Source organism: Anabrus simplex, chromosome 5, assembly GCF_040414725.1.
Source record: "Anabrus simplex isolate iqAnaSimp1 chromosome 5, ASM4041472v1, whole genome shotgun sequence".
Lineage (NCBI taxonomy): Eukaryota > Metazoa > Arthropoda > Insecta > Orthoptera > Tettigoniidae > Anabrus > Anabrus simplex.
In genome coordinates this window covers 274,997,632-275,024,687 of record NC_090269.1, presented here as the reverse complement: position 1 = coordinate 275,024,687, position 27,056 = coordinate 274,997,632, and the positions used below count along the sequence as shown (strand labels likewise).

At 40.6% G+C, this 27,056-nt stretch overlaps 1 protein-coding gene across 1 annotated transcript in view; it reads right to left on the bottom strand.

The window, feature by feature from the left end:
* LOC136874835 (neuronal acetylcholine receptor subunit non-alpha-2) overlaps positions 1–27,056 on the bottom strand; it is a 120,518-nt gene that overhangs the window by 72,706 nt on the left and 20,756 nt on the right. The window contains exons 3-4 of the mRNA XM_067148515.2: positions 21,685–21,729; positions 11,607–11,716 (exon numbers count right to left, since the gene is read on the bottom strand). Of these exons, the coding sequence (XP_067004616.2) occupies positions 11,607–11,716; positions 21,685–21,729 (155 nt within the window). The remainder of the gene's footprint in view (positions 1–11,606; positions 11,717–21,684; positions 21,730–27,056) is intronic.

The following is a 27,056-nucleotide window of genomic DNA, read 5'->3' as shown; positions in this document are numbered from 1 at the left end:
CCATATACGAGTGAAATATGGGGTAATAATAATAATAATAATAGTAATAATAATAATAATAATAATAATAATAATAATAATAATAATAATAATAATAATAATTTGCTATTATTTTCAGGTTTTCCCTAGAACGAGTAGCAGATGGTATCCGTACATCTTTTGGCATTTGATATGCATTGCAGTTGTCAATAGTTGGATCAAGTACAGGGAGAATTGCAAAAGTCTTCAAAAGCAACACATGCCATTGAGAAAGTTTCAGGCTGAAATAGCATGTGCCCTTGTTTCAGCTGGCAAAGGTAAAACAAAGTGAGGATGACCTAGGGAGCAGAAACGATGTGTCACAATCTAGGAAGAAAGCAGCTACAACAGTTCTTCCAGTTATTGATTGCCAGAAAGACAAGTACGAGCACTGGCCAATATGGAAAGACACAAGAGGATGCATCAAGATCGCCTCCCACATTTGGCGTGAAAAGTGTAGTGTATATCTCTATTTGAACAAAGACCGGAATTGCTTCAGAAGGTTCCAAGTGTAGATAGCGCTAGAAAATTATAATCACAGTGTAAATTGAACTGAAATTGAACTAAAATGCTCCTCTTTATGCTCATTTTTATATGCTTTTTTATTTTTATATGCTCGACTATTCTAATTTTAAGGCCTATTTCTGTTAAAAGGTAAATAATTAATATCAAGCAACTATTTAGGAAGACAATAACTGTACAGACACACATAAGAAGTTAGTTAACAATAAAATATTTTTAAATGAAATATATCGTGTACTAGTAAATGCCCAGTGCGACAAATATATCACATTAAAAATAAAAGGGTCAAAAATTTGAAATGGTACAAAATGCATATAATAGAGTAAGTTGAGGCTATAGGAAATAGTTTTACTGGAAACATAATTTTTGTATCATCATAGAGTTGGTTTAGGCATTACAGGGTTAAAATGAAGTTAGTAAAGTATTTGCTGGAAAATTGATCGTTGTAGCTCAGCCATTAATGGTAAGACATAAGGGCGTAGACTGTTCTGTAGGTGCTACTGTATATTCAGTGTTCGCGAGATGATTATCAAAGACGACCTGAATTTATAAAAGATCACACCGCCACCAGTCCTTGAGGTGTGATACTTCACAAGACTGGATTCATACGCTGCTTCAGATTCGTCGCACCTGAGTTCGTTACTAAATGTCATATGTCGGTAGTTCTCCACAGTAAATGTCACCTGTTCACGGCCTAACTGGACACGCAGTTGCTGATGGTAGAATGTTAACAGTAGATGGTACAAAGCGCGTCAAGAATGCAGGATTTCTACTGTAATTCGTCTTTGAAATGTGAAATTCGACAAAGGGTTATCTATGATGCCGCTGTGTGTTTTATGGATGGTGGCAGAGACGATCTAGGTTCCACATACGGATACACAATCTTCTGATCTGTTAGTGATCGTGGGCTTCACGTCTTGGAAAATACGACTTCCCTCACACTTCAATTGTGTCCAACTCCGACGGGTTAGAACTACTGGAGCAATGGAGGTTATGGTAAATTTGAGGAAATATCCAACCTAGCTCTACGTTCCTAGTTGATTAATCAAAGCTATATATATTGCATAGTCACAGAATTCTGAGTGTTCACTGATCTAAATTCTACAATCTTGTGTGGTATGACTGTAATCAAACCACCGTTCTAGTAACATCTTACGTAATGGTGTAGATGACCTTGGCGGGACATCTTACACCCATTAAAGTCAAAATATTTTAACAAGCATTGAATTTATTGTGAGAAAGGTAAGGTAAGGGTGTATTCTGCCCGAAGGCAGGTCCGAACCTCCGCAGAGGTGTGCCTGAGCCGGAGTTTACGTACGGTAGGGTGGCCAGTTCCTTTCCGCTCCTCCATTCTCTTAGCCCCAGCAACAGCGCGTGGCAACCCATCCAAATCTTGACCACGCCCAATGTTGTTTAACTTTGGAGATCTCACGGGATCCGATGTTTCAACACGGCTACGGCCGTTGGCAGTGGGAAAGTATCATTTAAAAATACAAAAAATATAAACAATTTTGTGCAAAGATAGTTCAGGTGATATGAGTGTCCTTAAATAGGGCGTCATACTTTAAGGAGGAGCAGTATGCATTTTACTCAGTATTTAAAAGTGTATCAATTTTTACCCATAACGGAATGTAAGAAGATATTATTGTTCATCTCTGGAAGCAAAAATCATTCTCTTTATGGAAGTGTATACAAAATGTTCCCAAATATGTGGGAAGAAATCGATGGATAGTACGCCCCAAAACGTACGCCCTATGGTCGATCTTTTACAAGATAAGCCTGTTTTAGTTATTAACTCCACTAGAGTAGGGTTAGTATTTAGGGTGCAGTTTAGAATCACGCATGTCGTTACGGACATTGAAGAACTTCGTCAGCGCCTAGATGAAGTGTTCGAACTTGCGCGACAATCACTGAATCGGCGTGCTCAGGTGTGCATTCAGGAGCATGGTGGACATTTTGAGCACTTCTTCTATTATAATTTAGTATCCCAGCTGGTAAATCATCCTGGAGACTACTACACGACGTGCATTGTGCCAAATAAGGCTATTACCAGTACTTCCTGAATAAAGTTGGAAGACTGTAACTCGTAAACGATTGACCATAGGGCATATGTCCATAGGGACATTTTATGTTGGTTTGGAGTGAATTATTCACCTCCTTTCCACATGTTTGTGAACAGTATACGCAAACACAATTGAATTTGTGCTGCTAAAATATGTACTGTTGAACACTGTTGAAGAGTTTCTATGTGTACCAATTTGTCTTCTTGATATGGGGTTGGGGTTGAGGTGAGGTGAATTAACATGGCATGTTTTCGCGGCCGGATGCCCGCAACAAACTCATTTCAGGAGATAACGGACATGAAATGAATGATGGCAAATGAAATTAGGTAAGGAGGTGAAAGGAATCGTTTGTGCCTATGAATAGGAACTGTTCCGGCATTTTTCTGGAAGTGAAAATAAGAAACGACAGAAAACCATTCACAGAACAGCTGACGGTGGGGTTCGAGCCCCGTTTGCGTTAACGGTGCAGAAGAGGTCCCATTTTTACAATTAAATAACTACATAATTAACTATGTTAACTGCACACATCATAGAGTTTTACATTCAAACATGATTTCACATAGTTAAATCACTAAGTTTGTTTGAGAATGCATGGGGCCTTTATTCATGCCAACAATTACGACACGCACCTGTCGGCCGAGATCGAACCAGTGAACTTGGGAAGAAGAGACGGACCACCCTACTGTACCTCTGATCTACCGACGCAGAGTTGGCTGGACATCACTTGCTACCTATCATCTACAGTGGTTTTGCACTGTCTCTACCATATCACTGAATAATAATCCGGGCACCATAAATAAAATATATCTCTCTATACAAGTGAAAGGAAATCGAAGTGTAGCGATGTGTAGACGTAGGTATAAACATGGAAATAGACATAAGTTAATGAGGCATTTCGAGTCACCCTAGAAACTTAACTGCGAATCTCACACACAAGATCCATAAAATAAAAATAAAAAAATAGAAAGTGCTCAAATCGCTCATGTGTCTTGAGTAGGGGGCATTCGAAATTGGGACTCAGGAGATCATAAATAAGCAACCATAAAAATGTTTCACTCAAATGAGAAACTTTGTTTCCAGAGCGATGAGCTATAGTATCTAAAGTATTTTGAAAGTACAAAGTCATTTTTATATCGAATCTCGAGGGAGTGTTGAGGGAAGTTTGAAGTATTAAGGAGACGTACTGGAAGATGACGCGTAGCAATGTATAACCCTCGCATGACCAAACTATAATCCGTAACATGTAGGACCAAGTGTTAGGAGGTCAAGATGTCCAGTACCTACTCATAAAAATAAGTAAAGGAATTATTTTATATTTTCTATATAAAGTATTCTGTAACACATAAATGATGAGAATTAACGTATTCAACAATGAATGACTTCCTTAAGTTATACAACAATTTTCCTTGGGGGGGGGGGGGGAATGTTACTCATTTTGTATGGAAAACTATAGATAAGCACATGATATGAATGCGTATTAACTCTCCACAGTTGATAAACCAACCATTCTCCCATTTGCCCACTTTACAACAAACAATATCGGATGTTGTACATATATTGCTTCAAACTAATCCCTGAAATGACTAAATACCATTATAGAAGTGTGGGTAACTCTGTGAACCGGGGGGTGGGGGGGGGGGTATTTTATGTCCATTACGATTCTGATAGGAATATACAGTATATATATTTTCCATGGCACATCAAAGCATGTTTCCAACCAAATAACGAAATATACTCATTTAAACAGACATAACAGACATTAAAGATCTCTAGTTACAATATCACGAAAATGCCAAGAATATTAAGAAAAGGGGATATCTTTAACACCCCTTGGTCCATCTAGGGTTAAAGTTGGTACAAATAAATATAGACATGAATTAATGAGGAATTTCGAGGTACCCTGGAAACTTAAAAACACTTGGTACTATAGAAGATGATGCCCCAAGACCCTTAGAAAAATCGAAAATTGCCCAAGCATCGCGAGGGGACGAGCTAGCGTTTCTGAGTTGGTACTCAGAAGTGAAACAGCGTAAGCATCTTTCTCCACCTAGGTGGGAATAATTTTTCCAAAGCGATAATGAAATGTCGTATGGCTTTTGGTGCCGGGATATCCCAGGACGGGTTCGGCTCGCCAAGTGCAGGTCTTTCTATTTGACTTCCGTAGGCGACCTGCGCGTCGTGATGAGGATGAAATGATGATGAAGACAACACATACACCCAGCCCCCGTGCCATTGGAATTAACCATTTAAGCTTAAAATCCCCGACCCGGCCGGGAATCGAACCCGGGACCCTCTGAACCGAAGGCCAGTACGCTGACCGTTCAGCCAACGAGTCGGAATTCCAAAACGATGACCTGTAGTATTCTTGAGCTTAGAGAATTTCGTGCAAGTCCAAATTAATATTTAACAACATACCCCGAGAACATGTTGTTGGATATCTCCAGATGTTAAGGTGGTAAAGTACATACTCTAACAGATCATCAAGGACAGAGCGAATTGGCCGTGCGATTCGGGGCGCATAGTTGTGAGGCTGCATTCGGGAGATAGTGGGTTGGAACCCCACTGTCGGCAGCCTTGAAGATGGTTTTCCCGTGGTTTCCCATTTTCACACCAGGAAAATGCTGGGGCTGTACCTTAATTAAGGCCACGGCTGCTTCCTTCCCACTCCTAGCCCTTTCCTGTCCCGCCGTCGCTGTAAGATCTGTGTCGGTGCGACATAAAACCAATTGTAAGAAAGATCATAAAGGTAGCTCCATCGAAACTGTCTCTTTGGTTGGTAGTAGGCGAGTGGACAGCATACATTCTTTCTCTTCAGTCAACCTGCTCATGAGACAGCATCGTGAATCAAGCGCTTCGCTCAGATTCTATCAGCTGGCGGCACTCCATTCGATCTTGTACTTTATGGATAGTTACTCTCCATGGCAAATTAGTTACGCCCTTAATCTCGTCAACCCATCCTTTTGCCTCACATCCTCATGACATTTTCCTATTAACTTTCCCTTGGACGATTAATTTCTCCAGGTTTCTATCTTCCCTCCACATAATGTGACAAGGAACTGTTTCTCTGGTAAACAATGGTGGAGAGATGGGATTTCATTCCAGTTTCATGGAGGATGGAAACTTTTGCCTACCTGGCTGTCTGCGGTATTCTCAGTATCCTGCGCCAGCAGCACACTCCAAACTCTTCAGTGCATTTTCTGTCCATAGCCTTTATGGTCCAGGCTTCACATTAATAAAGGAGCATGAAAAAGATGAGTGAAGATTAGTCTCCTTTTCGTGTTGTAGCAATTGCTTCTTACCTTTTTGCTGTATCAAAAACACCCATGACGCAACAGCCCCGAAGTACCGCTGGTCAACCTGAAGGCCTGCAGATTATGAGGTGTCGTGTGGTCAGCACAACGAATCCTCTCGGTCGTTATTCTTGGCCTCCTAGATCTTTTGCGATATCTTCCGCACTTTTTTCATTACTGTGCGTCTCAGTACCATGCGCCTCTTCTTTTCATTTTGACAGTTCCCAATGTCACGTGTTGCTGAATCCAGGTAAGTGAACTGATGATCCTTCTGGAGATGTTTTGACTTGTCTGTCAGATGAATATTTCACCTTTGTTCACGATCATTGGTTTGGTTTTAGTTCAGTAAAACAGTCTCCATGCCATGCTTTCTCCTTTCGTGCTCTGTAAGTTCCATTATTTTATCAAGCTGTTGTACACTGCTTGCAACAACTGTGGTGTCATCCGCAAATTGTAGATCACTGATTTTCTCTCCACCAACGAAAATTCCTCCTTCATAATAATCCAGAGCTTAAGGCATGTTGCATTCGCCACAGATGTTATAAAAAGGTGGTGATGTAATGCAGCCTTGTCGTATGCCTTATAAAACACTAAAGCCTGATGACAAGTCACCGTCAATTTTTATTTTGTTAGTGTTGTTATTGTAAAGGCTTTTTGTCAGTAAGATAAGATAGCGTAGAACTCCCGTGTATTTCTGGGGACTTTGCCCATAGTACACAGTCGAAGATCTTCTTGTAATCTACAAAACTGAGAAATAATGGAACATTGAACTCATGTGCCTTTTCAATCAACTGGCAGAGATTGGGGATTTGCTTCCTAGTTCCTCTTGCTTTAGCAAAACTAGCCTATTCTGGTGAAATCTGATAGCTGGTGTAGGACTTCAATCGTTAATTTATGGTATGCAATAAGGTTTTACTTGCATATGATATCGTTACGTGCCAGCCACGTGATAACCCCTTTCGGTACTTCCAGGAAGGGGCTGGTGACTCAGACGAACTGGAGTCTCCCAGCCGGCTTGCGGGGTGGGGCCGGCCTTTCCGTGTATTGTTCTCGTCGGCCGGGTTACCTGTGAGTTTCTTGGAGATTCAACGGGAATTTTCTGCCTCTAGCTAACTTGAGAAAATTCTAGCTGAAATCACTCGAGCTATAAAAAGAGAGGATAGCCGCGGACAGTCAGTCATAATTGGGCTCCGCGGTGGAGTCACAGTCAGTGCTGGACTCGGGGTCAGTGTGAGACTCAGTGTGTTGGGGTTCGGTGGCTGGGCTGAGGGCGACGGAGGTGTTGGCTGTCGCTAGTGTCCCGCCGAGGTCTGAACCAGGAGTTGTTGTGGTGTCGGATAGACCAGTCAGTGGGTGGAGACGACAGAACTGAAGACTTTACTTTGTGTTCGTGTATTTCTGGGGACTGAGGCTCAGCGAGGGAAGCCGCTATCGCGAGTGTGAAGGTAAATGGACCTGTGTTAATGATCGCTGTTGTGTCGTCCTGCTATTGAATACTGTTGAGCTGTTTAGTTGTTCACTGCATGTGACTATGTGAATTACTGGACTGTCTGTGGAATCGAACCAACGAATAGTCATCGTGTGTCGAGTATTCCATGACGACATTCTTATCTATTTCTCTGTACATTTCTGCATACAATTTCTCGCATTATTTCTTCCATCTTTCAATTGAGTCTCTTCTCGATGGTAAGAGCGCCTTCTTTTACCACAATCGACGAAGGAGGTTTAAATGTACGAATGATTTCCTTGATTTCCATGAAGAGATCATGTGGTTGGCCACGTTGCTGATGAATTCCAGTTTCTTCACATATTTCATGTGTCTGATTTGCTTTATCTATTCTGCGCTGTCTTTGAATTTTTGACTAAGTGTCACGAACATTTCTGGATATTCAGTTATTTCACCTTTATTACATTTTAATTGATTTCTTTCCTCAAGTTTCACTGCTAAGCCAATTTCTAGATACTGAAAATTTCCCACCTGCTTCATGAACTGCATTGTTCACTGCGGTCTTAATGTTGTTCCAGGTCAATTCTGCAGAGACTTCGAGATTAGCTTCCAAATTTTGTAGTTTGTTTCGGACACCATCACTAGAATAAGGTAAAACTGTATCGTTAAGCTTAAATACCATTTTGTTAGTAGTAACTGTGAGCTTCAATCTTAACTTCATGACCACGAGGACATGGACCGAACCACATTCAGCACCATGGTACCTTCTACTCTTAAAAAAACTCAGGACTTCCAACGATCTTTTATAAAGATGAAATCAATTCGGTTTCGTACTATGTAACCTGGGAATATCCATGTATGTTTCGGCGTTTTGGATGATGTGAAAGAGTGTGTTGGTAACAATCATGCCATTGTCGACACAGAACTAAAACAATTATCCGCTCTCCGAGGCCAAAGCGGTCAACATGTGTGCTGTTGTAGGTGTTGGCTGATGAATGACCAATTTTGGCACTGAAATGACTTTGAATGATAAGAACTCCCATCTGAGGATTATCGGTGAGAGCATTTTTACAGATATCCATAAAAAATCATCTCATCTTCAAAACCACCGCATTTTAGCCTATATACCTGAATGGTGTTCAGCCTGCGGGGTGTTGAATTTAATTTAATGGCAATAATTCTGTCATTAACTGAATTGTGTCCGATGACTGTCCTGTTGCGTTCTTCTGGAATTATGATTGCCACACTATTAAAGCTCTTGTGGCTATATTCATATAAATAAATTGTTTTACAATTCGCTGTAGTGAAATATCCACCGCCTTTCCAGTGTGTCTCACAGAGTCTCCTATCTCGAAGATCCATCTGGGGGACTTGAAGCTCCGGAATATTTAGAATTAAGAAAAGCTATTGGTTTATCTTGGGAAAAGATGAATGAGGGGGTTCCCGTGTCATTTCTCACTGTAAATATAGGCCTCCCATTAACGTACAAAACAGTCACCCTTTGTAGCTGCTCCTGACCTGGAGAACGACGCTGCCTGATGTGTTCCAGTGGCATTTCCTCCACTGAGAGGCTATCACCCTCACAAGGCAGTTCATCTGCCCGAAGCAGTCGGCACCCTTGGGTTGTCAGGTTATTTCCCGCTCCCCAGCACTCAGTGTTGAGTAACTCTATTAGTGTAGCAGTGAAAATCTCTGGCCAGATACTATACACTGAAACATTATTAATCTGGACTAATTGGGAGTTGGTGTTGTATAAATCAATAAATGGGAGGATTACTTAAAATAACGTGGGTACATCTTATGGCTGTGTCAATAAGTAGTTTGCGCTAACGGGCGTAATGATGTAATGGACGTCGGCTGCCGCAACCCATACTTGGAAACATACGGCAAGCATTTCAACATTTTGTCTTGCACCAAAACTCAATGGAATACTCCACAGATTGTAGTTTTTCCTAATTGTCTTGATGCACATACGCGACAGGGCCTCTCGAACAACCCACGAACGCAACTAATTTCTCAATACATGGCCTAGTGTAATCGTGACACCGTACTACGTACTTTGTGAAAGCCAATGAATCATTCCCCTTCTTCATAATATTAAAACTATAACCATCTGTTGATTCACTTATTGTGGGTGCCTTTAAGAGCCCTGTTACATTCCAGGTTTCACAAAGAATCTTTCAACAGAGATATCTGTCAAATGAGACACTTCCAAAACTATCGCGTGGCTCTGAGGAAAGATGAGCTGATAATCAACAGACAGTGATAATACCACGTGTTCATGTGATGAAGCCGCACAGAAACGTTCCAGAGGTTACATTATTAGCATGAGAGACTTTTTTAATTTACCATTTTGCTTTACGTCGCACCAACACGGATAGGTTTTATGACAGCGAAGAGATATAAAAGAGCTAAAACTGGGAAAGAAGCGACCCTAATCTTAACTGAGATACAGCCCCAGAATTTGCCTAGTGTGAAACCATGGGAAACTATATTCAGGGCTGTCGACAGTGGGGTGCGAACCCAGTACCACCCAAATGCAAGGTTATACCTACCTGACCCAAACTGCATAGCCATTTTCTCGGTCATCGGAGACTGCAAAGATTTCTATAGAGGCAGTGCCGAATATGTAAAGGAACTGTATTCGTCGGAGCAGAGAAGAATGTGGTCGTCAGAAGACCATCACATCACATCAAATCACATCAGAAGGTCGATTTCGATGTGAAGAATGGACAAGGTGTTCAATATCTCTTCTGATATTATAGAACAAGGGCTTTTCAGCCTTTTTGAACCATACAACAATAGTTTTGTTGAACTGTTTGTAAGTCAGACAAGTTTGTCAGACAAACCGCCCCTCTTTAGAGAAGGGGACATCGACATATCGTTAGCCAGTAGAGATATTTCGAGGAACAAAACTGTCATATGGAGAGGGATTGAGAATGACAGGTATTAAATGTAGTCTATGTTTCTTGGGTGTTAGAAAAATAAGACAATAGAGGTTTTATGTTTCGGTCTAAATTAATGTAAGAGCTAAATCTGTGTCTTTCGTAGTGAGGGCAGTGAAATTACTCTCTGCTACAGATGCAGATGAGTTGCATAATGGTTTACTTATTAACTCTCGCCACCACCAGATAAAAAATAAACTTAAGGAACTACTGACTAATAAAGGATTTGATTGCTATGAAGGAGACTTCGCAGTGGATTGTGATGGATATCTTTTCAAAAAATGGCTCTGTGAACCCGACTATGCGTTTCGAAAACGATGATCCTGAACAGTCTACTTGAGTTGAAAGAGACAAACCAGCAATATACAGGAAATGTGAAGATTATTACAACAAAAGATTCTCTCACTTTTATGGAAATGGAAAGTTTGAAGCAATTGAGGCTTTCACGGCCGGCGTTACAAATCATGTCAGCGTTTTCATTCCACTGAGAGCTTCGCTGCTATCGAAGTCAGTCGGAACCCTTGACAATGCCCAACGCAGTCTTCGGTGAAACGTCGGGACATTCACTCGCTCCTGGACCACGGCCTACAAGCCCGGAAAACGTTGACATGATTTGAAAAGTTTGAAGTTTATGGTCTTCTTTTTGCAGCAAGAGGAACGGTCTAAGATGCTGTTCTCATTTTTTTCAAAGAGTCTAAACTAGGTGAACAGGAACTATTAGGCATTTGTGAAACTATCGTAACAGATTCTATCAAAATCATCTATCACCATATATACGGGACTTGAGACCAAATATTTACCTATCTGTAGTTACAAACTGTAACATAAGTACATTTAATTTTTATTTTCGGTTCTAGATTTTAAGTGATCAGCAAGCTATTCAACATTGCATTTCCTGAATGGAACAGACTCACTTTTGTTGTTGAATACAGTTGTTTCTCTCAGTAGGTATCACTTAGTTTAAATTCTCGATATGCAAGTTGTTTTATGTCCCACCGTTTCAGACTTGTTTTATTACTATCGAGTAGGACTTGGAAGGAAGTGAACGTGGAGTTAATTAAGGCACAGCCCAAGAATTTTCCTGGCGTGAAAATAGGAAACTCCGTTAAACCACCTTCAGGGATGCCGACAATAGGACTCGAACTCACTATCTTCAGAATTCAAACTGATAGGAAAGTGACTCAACCGCGTGACCAACTCATTCAACCTCGAACGATATTACCACCATTGGAAAGACTAAGAAATAATACTATCGTAGGTTAAATTGGTTCTACTTGAATTTGGCCAGTATTTATGGCAAAAATTAGAAGGGAATACTTACGTGGAATGCATGATGATATCGGGCACCCATATGCTGTCACTTTCTAGTCGAATTTCAGTCAAGCCACCATACGCCTTTGGATCCCATGTCAGCAGGTCATCGTTCCATCTCTAGAACATACACGTTGTAAATTCGATTGTTCTCAGATTTTATAAAGTCACTCAAGTAAGTGTTCATGTATCTTGTTGCATATCTACCAGGTGGCCACCAGCGCCGTACTTTCTACTTATAAATGTACTGCATCCACTAGTGATTCGCGGGATATTTAATAACTAATTTTCACAGAGGTGCTACTGTCTGTAGGTAGGTTAAGTGAGAACACGAAGAGACAACAACCGGACGGCCGCTCACTGCATGTTTCTCAGTGCTACCCACCCAATGTGCCCCCTTGCGTTAGTAAGCCTTATTTTCGAACACATAATAGCACAGTAACACTGCACCTGTTGTCAACATATCGGTAATGGCTGTTGTGTTCAGCAACAACGAACACACGGGTATAATCTTAAACTATGGAGAATCTGGTCGGAATTCAGCCGAAGCTCGCAGACGGTATGCGCAGGATTTTCCAAATAACCGCCTAACTGATACACATATTTCTTCAAATATATCTAATGGATCGTTCAAGGTACATATAAATAACATTTTGATAGAGTGGAATGTCTGTACGTATAAAAATGAATGAGTTATTACACTTTATTTTGTGCATCTTTGTCGTATTTACAAAAGCACCCTTTTTGAAAACGTGTAGTAAAATGACTGCAATTTGTTTGACAACCGAAATATAGCACATTGTAGCGCTCCTTCGTAAACCAGCGATTAGGCATCCCATTTATCATTAGTAAATGTGGGACACTTATAAGTAAAAAATACGGGGCTGGTGGGCCCCGTGGTATATACCAGGTGGTTTACCCGTCCCTTGTGATCTAGTTTTATGCTTCCCACCGCGTTTATTACAGTTCTGAAATACATCGGCCTCTCTTCGTAAACCGGGGTGATTTAACGAGATGTGTGGTTACGGGCTAGAGAACAGCAGGTATCGTGTGGGCCACTATTAATTCCTTATAAGCAACCCGCAGGAACCCACACACAGACCAGGAAGAGGTATTGTATAGGCTGGGAACTGCCCGCTGCATGCTAAGCCTCGCGATAGCTCACTTGGCAGGAGTGCGGTCGGAGATCTGAAAGTGGACAGTGCTCGAGGGTTAGAAGGTTCTAATCTAACGCAAGTGTTGTTTTTACCCGTTGCATGGGATGTGGGAAGGTTGCATACTAAATAGTTTCCACAGACTGATTTGTTTATTTATCCCTGAAGAGGGCCGTTGGTAAGGTGATATATGTTCCGGAGATGGGTTGTAGGATGCTGTGAAATATGTGACAGGATAAAGTTACCTACGTCGTTTAACGCAGCACCTGCTCGAACTGACGACCTCCGTTGTCGACACAGAGTTTGCGCGCGATGTTGTAAGGACCGTCTGGCATGTTGTAACATTTCCGACGTAACGAATCAGCATGTCTCGTTGATGAGCTGTCTATGGTGACAAGGACTGGCCGTTTTAAATTGCCCCACAGAAAAAATCCAGGGATGTATTATCGGGCGATCTGATGGATCTCTATGGTGACAAGGATTGGCCGTTTTACATGGCCCCACAGAAAAAATCCAGGGATGTATGATCGGGTGATCTGATGGATCACGCAGCTACATACCTACCTGCCATCGCAGGTTTTTGTCGTTCCAATGGGGCACATTTTGTCCTACGTGTGGCCTACGAAGCTTGGAACATGTACGACGTAGCTATCTTGTTGCCTGTATCCTCGCCACAGACCATCACCTCTTTATTCTCGTCCATCTTAGCTCCTTACCCTATGCCACGATACATACGGGCCAAGTCTGTGAAACCTAACAAGTATACACACTTACCATATCCCAGCCAATGGCGATAATAATATTTGCCTTAGATACGAACATTCGATTACTGTCCACTATCACGTCTCCTACCGTATCCTTTCCATGTGAGCTACCACGAGGCTTGGCATTCAACGCGTTCCCAGCATAAAGAATACCTGCTCCTTGTCCGTGTGTGCTCCTCCTGTTGTTAGGAACGAGTTCTTCGTAGCTGCGTTCGTTTTACTGGTTCTTTCGAGATACCCATAAGTAATTAATTAATAGTGGCGTTCACGATTCCTGTTATTTTCTGGCCATAATCACGCATCTCATTAGATTTAGGGAGAGGGACCGATGTATTTCAGAATTGTAGTTAAAGCGGCGATGCATAAAAGTAGATTTATTTATTTATTTATTTATTTATTTATTTATTTATTTATTTATTTATTTATTTATTTATTTATTTATTTATTTATTGTTGTCTTGTTTCATATGGCGGGACTCTGGCTATGAAGCCTGCTATTCTGTCCGACCATACATACACCTACATGAAGAGTTAAATATACACTAAATTATCTACAGTTTAATATCTTAAGGTAATATATAGAATCGTTTGAAGGTTTGAAGGTTGCAGATCGTCCAGTATGGCCAAGTAATGTCTACTACTACTTCTACTACTACTACTACTACTACTACTACTATATTATATTATATTATATTATATTATATTATATTATATTATATTATATTATATTATATTATATTATATTATATTATATTATATTATATTATTGCTATGGACGTACTTGAAAATTAATTAAAAGTATCTCAAGATCAGTTACATGGCCAGGAAGGAAAAATATATTTCAACTGTTCTTTCGTTGCTTAAACTCAGTAGACTTTGAATAACTGTGAAAATGGCGTACTGTTTAATTTTCTGTTTTATGTTTAAATGCACATTTGTAATATCGATCGAATTATCAATGTATTTTTCGTATAATAAGAAAGATAACATATTTCTTCACACATAGGCAAATCAAACTTATACTAATTTTAACACTTTATATACCATGCGTTCATTTTAAAATTTTGCTCCTTGAATAAATGTAATGTGTGTTATTTTGGTTATTGGGTTCTTTTTGAGGAAAAGCACGTCAATTCAGGGGGTGGTACATAACATTCAATCAGCAATGGTTTCGAGCGTCTCTCTTGAAAACTAAATTGATGTGTTTCTTCTGTAAGAATAAAAACCAAAATAAGAACCATTACACTTATTCAAGGCGGACCCAGTAATTTGACGGTGCGGTTAGGCGTGCGCAGCTGTGAACTTGTACTCGGGAAATAGTGGGTTCTAACCTCACTGTCGGCAGCCCTGAAGATGTTTTTCCGTGGCTTCCCATTTTCACACCAGGCAAATTCTGGGGCTGTACCTTCATTAAGACCACGGCCGCTTCCTTCGCACTCCTAGCCCTTTCCTATCCAATCGTCGCCATAACACCTATTTGTGTCGGTGCGACGTAAAGCCAATTGTAAAATAAATTGAAGGCGGGAACTTTTGAAATAAACGCACGCTATATCAGAGGTATACAAAATCAATTGATTGGAAACAAAACATTCTTGGTGTAGTTATATTTAAAACCTATTCAACAATATTTATAAATATACAAATTAATGTTTTCATCGTCAACAGTTCAAAATCATTACCTCTTATTAAACTCTATAACTACTTATTGTTACTATAACAATAATATATATACTGTAGTGTAACTTACTGTAACTACTCTTATTCTTAAAATTATTCTAGCGATCTACCTTTTATTCTTAACATTAAGGGGAAAAGAAAAATGAATATAGTGAATGAATATATTTTAGAATTCCATCTCATTCTTTCGTAATACAATACAGAAGCCGACACCGCACTCTAGTAAACAACTGTGTCTCGATACCCACTCGCTAGCATAGAATGTGCTCTACCCACTTATTCTTGAGTTGAAGTTACATGTGATAACTCATCAACACTGCTAGTTATTCCGAAACAGTTCTTGACGTAAACAGGTTACGCGAACTCGATCGAATGCTGTCATTGTCATCATGAACTACACTACTGCTTCTTTACTGGTGCTACAACTTCATCTGAATTCTACTTATACTACCAAATGTTTTCATTCCTCCCCTGATGGGGGAGGCAGGCCTCCTAGATGGAGACGCCGTCACTCAGGCTAGGAGATTTGTATCGGAGAAGGTGAGAGGGTTAGAGGCCGTGACCTATACTAGGAATTGCCCCGGCATTCGCCTTAGTTCAGCAGAATGGAAAACCATTCTCAGGACAGCCTACGGTGGGGGCCAGCCCGTCTCCGTCTCCCGAATACAGAGGCGTCGAGCCGTGGGCACCCCTCCTCTGCTCGGTTAGCTGGCCGGTGTGCAGAGCTGTCGGACCATGGGCTAGCTGTGGCTATTTGTGGGCCGAGATCCACTCTGCCTGCCTGTCATTCTGTTTATATGTAAACTAGCTGATGTACCCGTGCTTCACTACGGAATTCTCAGATAGACTGTCTTTGTGGTTTTCCCCACCTGAAGTCAACATAGATCATTACAATGAAGTCAGTAGAAATGTAGCGATTTAAAGCAATGTTATATAAAATATTCGACCAAATGAAAAATCGCACATTTTTTCACTTTTAACGAACAGTCCAAAGTTCCAGAGCTGGAATGACCAGGCTGCAGACAGCCGTGAACACTCCTCTGCCATTATTTCGTTAAATGGGCACACTGTTCATTCTAATCAGCGCCTCAGGGTAGGGACTGAATAGCTTGAATACTATGATGAACCAGTGTGTTAGAAAAATTTATGAACCAGAGGAATGGCATGATAAAGAAGAGAAAGATCTAACTCTCCATCTACTTCCCGCCAATATACAGGCAGGCTGTTATACTCGGTACGCAGCAGTAATCCCATCTATCGGAGATGAGTGGCAACAGAAGACACAAAGAACATTACAACATACAATGGTCAATGTAATGTTATTGTTGATCAATTTTATGAGCTTTCTGTATTGTAGGCCTTCACATTTAGTTTTGTTTCGAATCTGTGATATTAGGGCGTCTTCTAAAATAATTTATTTATATTGTAGTCTGTAGTTTCTTATTCCCCGACTTTACATACCGATTTTCATTATATTTTGTTTACCATTTTCTCGTGACTCGGCGCTGATATGGACTTAGTAAACAAAGAATCAAAATTTATGAATATCACTGTTATCATAACCGGTACGGTAAAAATGTATCAGACATAAATGCTCGGGAATTTAATTCTGTATAACTTTATTTATGTAGTATTTATCGACTGGACAACTAATCAAATAAATATTTGAGTTAAATTTTAGACCTTCCCCTAAACTATCATTTCACTCAGCGTGAATAAAATTACTTATATCCTAGATTGTAGCGATTTATTCCCCGACTTTACATACCAATTTTCATTAAATTCTCTTCAGGCGTTTCCTCGTGATGAGTGTACACGACAGACAGACAGACAGACAGACATTACGGAAGTTAGAAAGTACATTTCCTTTTTACTGTGGACACGACCGATACAGAAATACCGTTGCTTTCAAATTGTGAACAATGTACAGATAAAATTCTTATTTTATGTATCATATAGATGTAGTTATGTTTACAAATAGCCCCTTAAAACAACAAGGATGTTTACAAATAACTAACGGGCATTTCTTCGGTTTGTGCACGGATCTTCAAGATAGCAACCCACTGACCCTACTTTAGGGAAAATGTAAACTATTTTTGATAAATATATGTAGTGGGGCCAGCTGAAAATGAAAAACCACAGCCTGTTTCCAATAATTCTACCGGGTCAGGAATGAAAAAATAAAGTCCCCATCTAGGCGCTCTCCTCTGGGGCAATAATTATTTTTAATTTGCTGGTGGCTTTACGTCGCACAGATAGGTCTTATGGCGACGAAGGGATAGGAAAGGCCTAGGAGTTGGAAGGAAGCAGCCGTGGCCTTAATTAAGGTACAGCCCCAGCATTTGCCTGGTGTGAAAACGGTAAACCGCGGAAAACCATCTTCAGGGCTGTCGACAGTGGGATTCGAACGCACTATCTCCCGGATAAAAGCTCACAGCCAATGTGCTCGAATGAAAAATGACATGGAAGACCGGAGTACCCGGCGAAAAACCTGTCCCGTCTCCACTTTGTTTAGCACAAATCAAACATGGAGTGACCAGAATTTGAACCACGGAACACAGCGGTGAGAGGCCGACGGGCTGCCGCCTGAGATACGGTGAACCCTTATTGAAGTGCTCATTTAATTAATCAGTCATTTATTCGAATGTACGGAGAATATTCCATTTTTATTAAATACTAGTAACTGGCAGGAAACATTTACACTGAGCAGCACATGTCGAAATTTCTGTAATGAGCTTGGAGCTCGGATTTGTTTGCTCACCAGCTAAGTTTGGAAGGTGGAATTTCGACATGACACACACAAAGCCGAACAAGGGAACAATAGAATTCCAACGGACAACAATTCGGATGCCCGGGCGAGAGGCTAGGGTCGCCTATTTGAGATGTTTGAAGTTAGCGTCAGGTACGCGATGTGTTGAGCCAATGAAACGATAGAGCCACCGTCGATATGGTTAGGCATTGGTCTAGGGAAGAGGTGGCCCTAATCGAGGATACGACGGCGTCTTCGAGGACGAGTTAATAAAAACGAATACAGCGTCAGTTAGTTACCTATTATTCGGCGAGATTTTGTGCAGGTAACATCGTAAGAAAAAGTTGTTATTTACGCGAGTGATCGTGTGGGGACTCGTAAGATTTTGTTGGAAGACGCTCAGTCTACATTTGATATACTCAAGTTTTCTAATACTGGGAGGGTGGTATTTAACTTGCGATTACCAAAGGGAGAGAACAGTTCCATTTAATCATTTCAAAATGCATAGTAGCCTGCCTGTGTAAATAGTTTTCCGAGGGCATAAACTTTACAATTTTCAGTCCAGCCGTTTATAAAATGGGAAATATTTGACCTAGTTACGGGAGAAGCGGTTCCGCTACTGAATGGGAACTGGTTTCACGGTCGGTGGAATTTGCCCCCGGCTGTAGTATTCTAGTAACTGGCCGGTTGATCTTGACCTGGTTTCTACATCGTGAACGAGGGGATGTTTTGGACGACATCCAGAAGCAGAAGCAGCAACGGAAAATACGACATCACCTTTCTACCCCTCGATGGAGACAAAAGGACTGATCCAAGTCTTTCCTGAAGGCAGCATCATCATCGAAATGACTGGCTAAAAACAAGATGGGGTCGGCTGTCTCCTGAAGACGAGCGGCCATAAGTCAACATAACAGATGAGTACAGAGTTTTAATGTAATTATGCGAGTGTGAACGTGTTTAATGTTGCAAAAAGGGGATGGGTTAGTTTGATATTTAATTTCTGTAGATGTAGCTTGGTTTGGTAGGACTACGTCCTATTTACGGTAAATGATAGGAAGCTTGTTAATGTAAATATAATTGTAACATAAATGTGGCCCGTTTGCAAGATGTCGCAGTTTGCTTTCAACATTTTACTCTAATTTATTTAGCTGAGTGGTTAGCGTCATTTCTTTACGAGTCAGTTTCTTATTTTAGCCTTGTATATTTTTTTATTTGTGTGCTTTGATGTTTGAGACGCAGTGTACGTCTCGGGGCGTAGTTGTAAATGTAAGTAAGGATTCAAATTAAAGTCAGGAAGGACTAGATTAAAGTATTATTAATGGGAGCTCAAAGTGTACGGAAACATGCCGTCACGTTTTCTGGGATTTATTGCATGATGTGTGAATGAGAGTGTGTAAACGGTGGAGTGTGTATCCACGAAGTTGTTAGCGTCATCTTCACCACTATTTGTATATCTAGGTTGTAAATTAGTAATTAATTCACGAGTTCCACGAACGCTGTTTCGTATTTCGAGTTCAGAATATTAGAATAAAATTTCTGTAAAATGTATTATTATTATTATTATTATTATTATTATTATTATCAATTTATTATTTTTTATTATTATTATCAATATGAGTTTCTCGCGATGTTGGATTGAGGTATTTCAGTAACTTTCCGATGTTCAAATATGATCGATTGTCAATGTGGCAATTTTTTAGTTTCAGTTTATCATATTTATTACAGAGTTGGCCACTTTATTATTCATGTTTACTTTGTGCGTGAGTGCTTGTATTTGTGACCAGCGCGGTCGTGTTTCTTTCATAGGAGCGAATGTTAGACGACGTCCTTGATATTCCTTTAGTTTTACGCAACTTAAGGACATGAGATGTTATTTTGTGATTTTGCATAAGAGGGCGCGTTCCTCATTTGAAGGGCCTGCATTTTCTTGATTGTGAGACTTGCCTCGGGTAGACTGTTGAGCAGCGTGTGTAAAGGTTTGGGCCCTGTGGTTTTGTTATTTGCTGCTTTATTTTTGGGAAACGTGGATGTCCACTTTGAGTCATTCCGTCCTGTGTTGGCGAGGATGATATGTTTGTCTACCGAGGAGAGTTTTATTTGAGAGGTCTGTACTGTTTCTGTCCATGTCTCTACGGTTGTTGTAGTTGACGAGAGTTTTAAATCGCGACGTTTGTTCCGGTTTTTCTTTTACGATAGAACCGCGGTGAGGAATATTTTGTGTCATGTCATCTTTTCCGGGGTACAACGTTGAATTAGATCATTTTTGTGTATTTGTATCACAAAATTTCATTTCAGGAATCCACGTTGATTGTGTGCGTGATACTGTAAAGTCCACCTGTTTATTTATTTTGTGCCATGTATCATTTTACAGGAACCTGCGTTGAATAGGAAGTATTGCTTAACGTGTAATTATGTTTCCTTTTATTTTCGTAGAGGCTTTAAGTGAATGCGAGTTGCGTGAATGCCGCATGCTTTCCTTGGTGAACCCTGGAAAATATGATATCATGTTTTTGTTTCTTTGAATGTATATATTGCCATTTACATGTTTTGTTTGGTGTGGTTCCTTTCCACATTGTTTGTTGTCCTCATGAGATTGCTCATGACTCCAGGATGTATATATTTTGTGCGTAGGATGTTTTAGCACTCAGCGTGTTTTATATATTGTACAGTTAGGTTAGTTTTGTCCCCCCCTTTTGCGCATTAGATCACGTATTTTCTTAAGGTTAGGAACCCCACTGCAATTTCAAGTGTGCAGAAATGGGGAAAGTACTCATCTACAGTTAAAAGTGTTAACAAAAAGTAAAGCCAGGAGCGTGGTGCGAGCACGCAAGCCCATGTGTTAAAATAAATAAAAACACTTTAAAAATTGATTTGATATATTCAGTATGTGTGTCGGCATACACTGTAATATATTCTGATTCTCAAGATGGACTTTATCCATTTGAAAACAATAATCTGAGTGATGTAAATCTGGATTATTTGATACTTTTGCTATTTTTTATATATTTATCTTATTAGTTTTAATAAACAGATTTTCCTCCAAAACTGACGTCATGCTTCGCCTTGCTTTATTTGTGGTTTTGATTGACCTCACCGTGTCCGTATTTAGTTATATGTTCCCCCATCAAGATCCAGGGTGTATGCATTATCTGCGCACCTTTTCTGGATAGATTTACACCCTAGTGCTGAATTGGTCGACCTCGGCAATCTTCGAGATTCGTACTGGCAGCCTTTGAAACACAAACTATGAATCGCTTATGAATCGCTGTGCGACATCTGGCATACACTTTACGTACTAGTACTGTTGTTATTTACACAGCAAAGCCAAACTATAGGAATAAGATTCGAATCGAGAAATGTTATATAATGTTATATAATGTGTGTGTGACACAGTTGTTGGCTTAAGACAACAAAGGTTTAGCAAAATTCATATCGATCGATCGTATTATCAATTCAATTCAGATTTCATTTCCATTCAGTTGGTAGTACTTACGGAACCGGAATTGCTCCCTCCTTACTCCTCAAACCCGTACACAAATCTATCGATAAAAAGTGCGCAGATAATACTTTTAGGGCATTTTTAAAATCATATTTCGGACTGAGCACACCTGGGATCGGCTGACTAGTCTGGGGCAAATTACCTTGATGGTAAAAACGGGGACAACGGGGAAGCTTCTAGTAGAGCCTACTGAATACAAAAAATATTGTAATTGATTATGAGAAGAGTATTAAGAATTTTACTTACCCAATATGTCCATGTGTTCAGTCTTAAAGTGCTTTTGTATTCTTCCTGAAACAGTAAATTAAGTTCGTTAAGAATCTCGATCACAAAGTGAACTTACAATAATAAGAAATAGTACAGAATGTACGTTTGGAAATATTATATTGGGTGAATGAATGGTCAGTGAAACGTTCACATGGCGAAACTCTATTGAGGAAAAATGAAATGGCGTATGGCTTTTAGTGCCGGGACTGTCCGAGGAAAAGTTCGGCTCGCCAGATGTAGGTCTTTTTATTTGACTCCCGTAGGTGACCTGCGCGTCGTGATGAGGATGAAATGATGGTGAAGACGACACTTACACCCAGCCCCGTGCCAGCGAAATTAACCAATTAAGGTTAAAATTCCCGACCCTGCCGGGAACCGAACCCGGGACCCCTGTAACCAAAGGTCAGCACGCTAACCATTTAGCCATGGAGGAGATAACACTTTAATAACAGCATATGTACAGTATATAGACAGGGAATCTAATGTCGCGTATTTAAACACGAACTCTTCTTGCTAACTGGACGGGAGAGTTTCAAGATATTAATTCTTAAACTATCCCAAGTAGCAATATCACTAGACCTACATCTTGGCCGAATGGTCAACGTTGAGGCCTTCGGCTCGAGGGTGCCTTCGATTCCCGGCAAGGTCGGGGATTTTAACCCCGTTGATTAATATTTTTGTCTCGAGGATTGGGTGCTCATTTTTGTCCCAACACTGTCCTCTTCATATTCACACAGCACAACACACTACACTACACTAACCACCACCACCACCACCGCCACCGCCACCACCACCACCACCACCACAGAAACATACAACAGTGGTTACATCAATTCACGTAGGGTTGGCGTCAGGAAGGGTATCCGGTCTAATACAGGGCCAAATCAACATGTGCTACACAGTTCCCACCGGCGACCCCACAGGTGTAAAAGACTGTATAATAATAATAATAATAATAATAATAATAATAATAATAATAATAATAATAATAATAATAATAATAATAATAATAATAATAATAATAGCAAAAGCAAAGTCATCTCCGTACAGGCAATGAAGGCCCTTGGATGGCCTCAGCACTTGATGCGGTAGTGATTAGCTCTACGCCCGGCCCCCTTTGCTCCCAGGAATTAACCTGGTACTCATTTTTGATGTAAACTGAGTGAACCTCAGGGGCATGTGCACCTCCGGAAGTGGAAATCTCGTTTCTTAAATTTTTACGACTTCCTGACGGGGATTCGAAACCATGTCCTTCCCGGCGAAACGAGCACGCCTTTACTGCCTCGGCCAGGCAGCCAATAATAATAATAATAATAATAATAATAATAATAATAATAATAATAATAATAATAATAATCCTACCGGACGAGTTGGCCGTGCATCCGGGAGATAGTGGGTTCGAACCCCACTGTTGGCAGCCATGAAGGTGGTTTTCCGAGGTTTCCCATTCTCACACCAGGCAAATGCTGGGGCTGTACCTTAATTAAGGCCATGGCCGATTTCTTCCCACTCCTAGCCCTTTCCTATCCCATTGTCGCCATAAGACCTATCTGTGTCGGTGCGACGTAAAGCAACTAGCAAAAAAATCTCCTCTTATTTAAAATAAAACTACAGAATTAGCTCACGTATGAAGTCTGACTGCTTTGCTGAATGGTCAGCGTAGCGGCTTTCGATTCAGGGAGACCCATGTCCTATCACGGTTGGGCCAAACATTTTAGCCGCGTTTGGTTAATTCTTGTAGCTCTGTGATAGTACACACATCTCCATTTACATGCGGTGCATAACACTACAGAACACCACAGGAACTGGAACTTTGATTGTCAGGAAGGATCCGCCCTCCAGGCTGTTAAACTGGGCCTAATCCACATCAGTATCAAACCAAGATAATTGGTATAAAGACAAAGAAAGTTGAAAGAAAGTTGAAAGAAAGAAAGAAAGAAAGAAAGAAAGAAAGAAAGAAAGAAAGAAAGAAAGAAAGAAAGAAAGAAAGAAAGAATCAATCAATCAATCAATCAATCAATCAATCAATCAATCAATCAATCAATCAATCAATCAATCAATCAATCAATCAATCAATCAATCAATCAATCAATCAATCAATCAATCAATCAATCATTCAATCAATCAATCAATCAATCAATCAATCAATCAATCAATCAATCAATCAATCAATCAATCAATCAATCAATCAATCGATCAATCAATCAATCAATCAATCACTTACTTACTTTTGACCTCCATGTAGGGCTGTCACCCAAGTTGCAGACTTTCTATCATTTGTTTACCTAATATTCTCTTAAAAGATTTTCAAGAAGCTGGAAATTTATGTAATGTCTTACTTGGTAATTAATTTCAGTCCCTAATTCCCATTTTCATAAAAGGGTATTTCGCCGATTTGTCCTCTTGAAGTACAACTTGATATTCATATTACCCAGCGAGCTTGCCGTGCGGTTATGGGCACGCAGCTGTGATCGTGCATTCGGAAGATAGTGGGTTCCTGAAGATGGTTTTCCGTGGTTTCCCATTTTCACACCAGACAAATGCTGGGGCTGTACCTTAATTAAGGCCACGGCCGCTTTCTTCCAACTCCTAGGCCTTTCCTATCCCATCGTCGCCATAAGACCTATCTGTGTCGGTGCGACGTAAAGCCCCTAGCAAAAAAAAAAGATAGTGGGTTCGAAACTCATTGTCGGGAGACCTGAAGATGTTTTCTGTGGTTTCCCATTTTAACACCAGGAAAATGCTGGGGCTTTACCTTAATTAAGGACACGGCAGTTTTTTTCCCACTCCTAGCACTTTCTTATCGCATCGTCGCCTTAAGACCTATCTGTGTCGGTGGGACGTAAAGCCAATTAAAAAAAAATCTTCATATTATGATCTTCTCTACTTTAAAAACTTCTTTAAGTCTTATTTCCTACTGATATCATTCTACGCTATCTCTCCGCAGAGAGCTCGGAACATTTCGTAACCCTACTCTTTTGTCGCATATCACTCAGAACGAATAGTGCTGCTTTCCTTTGGATCTTTTCTAGTTCCCGAATCAAGTAATCTAGGTCAGTGTCCCATTCACTGGAACCGTACTATAATCAGTGTGTTGCCAGTGACTTAATACAGGGAGAATAATTTAAGTGTTCAGACTTCTTCTCGCATGCCGTGGGAAGTTCCGAGCGAGCGCCATATGGCTTCTGTCAACACTGGCGAGATAAGAAGTGTTCACTGCTAGCGCGCAGCTGTTTAGCACTCTGTCCCTCAGTTTTCTAGAAACTACTGGTGTGTTGTGAGGTTATTATCAAGATGGTTAAATGTACTATAGAGCAAAGAATATTTTTGGTCGAGTGTTATTTGCACAAGAAGAAGAAACCAGTTAAAAGGTTAAAATTCCATAGACAATTTCCCGGTGCGACAGTACCATCAAAACGTTACGTGCATCAGCGCGTTTACAAGTGGCGTAGTACTTGTTCCGTAAGCAATAAGAAAAAGAAGCGAAGGAGAACAGCTCTCTCACGGGAGAGGTTAGAAGATATACAGGCAAGACTCCAGGTCAGTCCTCATAGGTCGCTCAGGAAAATGGTATTTCACCTTCTTCAGAACGCAATGCAACAAAATTGTTACATTTACGATCTTTTCGGACTCATTCAGTCCATAACATACTGCCTACAGATTTCAATGCAAGAATACGATTTTGCAATTGGCTAACGAATAGTGTCCGCGACGGTATTGTGTATCCGAACTTTCTTTTTATGAGCGACGAAGCCTGGTTTCGTTTGAGTGGATATGTCCATTCACAGAACAATAGAATCTGGGATACAGACAACCCCCCACATTTTACAGCCGTGACATCTGCACGATGTGAACGAGGGTGTGTGGTGCGCTATCAGTGGCCGTCGAATTATCGGTCCGGTATTTTTTCAAGACACGATTACTTCTGACAGTTATATTCACAACATTCTGGAACCATTTTTGCTGAACTGACTGAAGAAGAGAAAAGGCACGGCTATTTCCAGCAAGATAGTGCAACGGCCCATACGGCGCGTAGCTCTATGCGACGGTTACGGGAAGTGTTCGATAATCCTCGAACTGCAGAAGAATTAAAAATTGAAACTAGGAACATTGTGCGTTCTATCGGTGTCCATGAACTACACACTGTGTTTCGAAATCTCATTACAAGATGTGAAGCTTGCATTGCAACTGAAGGAGATCACTTTCAGCATCGTCTGTAAATACTGGTGAGTTCAGTTTAATTTCCTAGTTGATTTATTCATTTGTTTACTTATTCATTTATTTATTGCTTGGTGCGTTCAGTTTAATTTCCTAGTTGATTTATTTATTTATTCATTTACTTATTTGTCCAGAGCATCTATAAAGCCGGGGAGCTCAGTTTCGTTTAGTTTCTATAAGCGTAATCATGCCGCTTCTTTGAGCCTACTATGCCTGCTTGTCATTGCGGGCACTGGGCTCGCTGTCTCCGCTTCCCAGCGCGCCTAATCCTCGGCACTCCGCTCTGAACTTCTAAAATAATCACCCTGTATAATAATATTGTTATTGTTTTAACGTTCAGCTAACTACTTTTGGCAGTTTTCGGAGACTCTGAGGTGCTGGAATTTTGTCTCGCAGGAGGTCTTTTACGTGCCAGTTAATCTACTGCCACAAGGCTGACGTATTTGAGCACCTCCAAATATCACCGAACTGAGTCAGGATCGAACCTGCCAAGCTGGGGTGAGAAGACCAGCGGCTCAACCGAGTGAGCCACTCAGACCTGCGGACTTTTACGTCCTTTCTTTCAAATCCTTTATAGAACCCTTAAATAGCTTCATCTCATAACCATATGAAGAGATTCGTAACCTTTGTTTACTATCTCGTTAATGTAAATAGCACTATGAAAATATTTCCTTATATTAACACCTGGGTACTTCAAGGGATCCCCATGAGTTTTTCCCCACTAATTAACACACAGGACTTTTCCTTTTGGTGATACAACCACCAAGCAAGTGGCCGTGCGGTTAGCTTCGCGCAGCTGTAAGCTTGCGGTCGGGTGACAGTGGTTTCCAACCCCACTGTCGGCAGCCCTGAAGATGGTTTTCCGCTGTATCTTCATTAAGGCCACCGCCGCTTTCTTCTCACTCCCATCCCTTTCCTATATCATCGTCGCGATAAGACCTTCTCATCCCATTTACTGCTGTCCGTCTCACAAATTTGTGGAGGTCTTTTTGCAGTCGCTCACACTCCTGCACCTTATTTATTGCTGTATGCAGTATAACATCGTCCGCAACAAGCCTTATCTGTGACACACAGAGAGAGAGAGAATTGAATTGAATATGAATTGAATTTATTGATAATGATGATATACATGC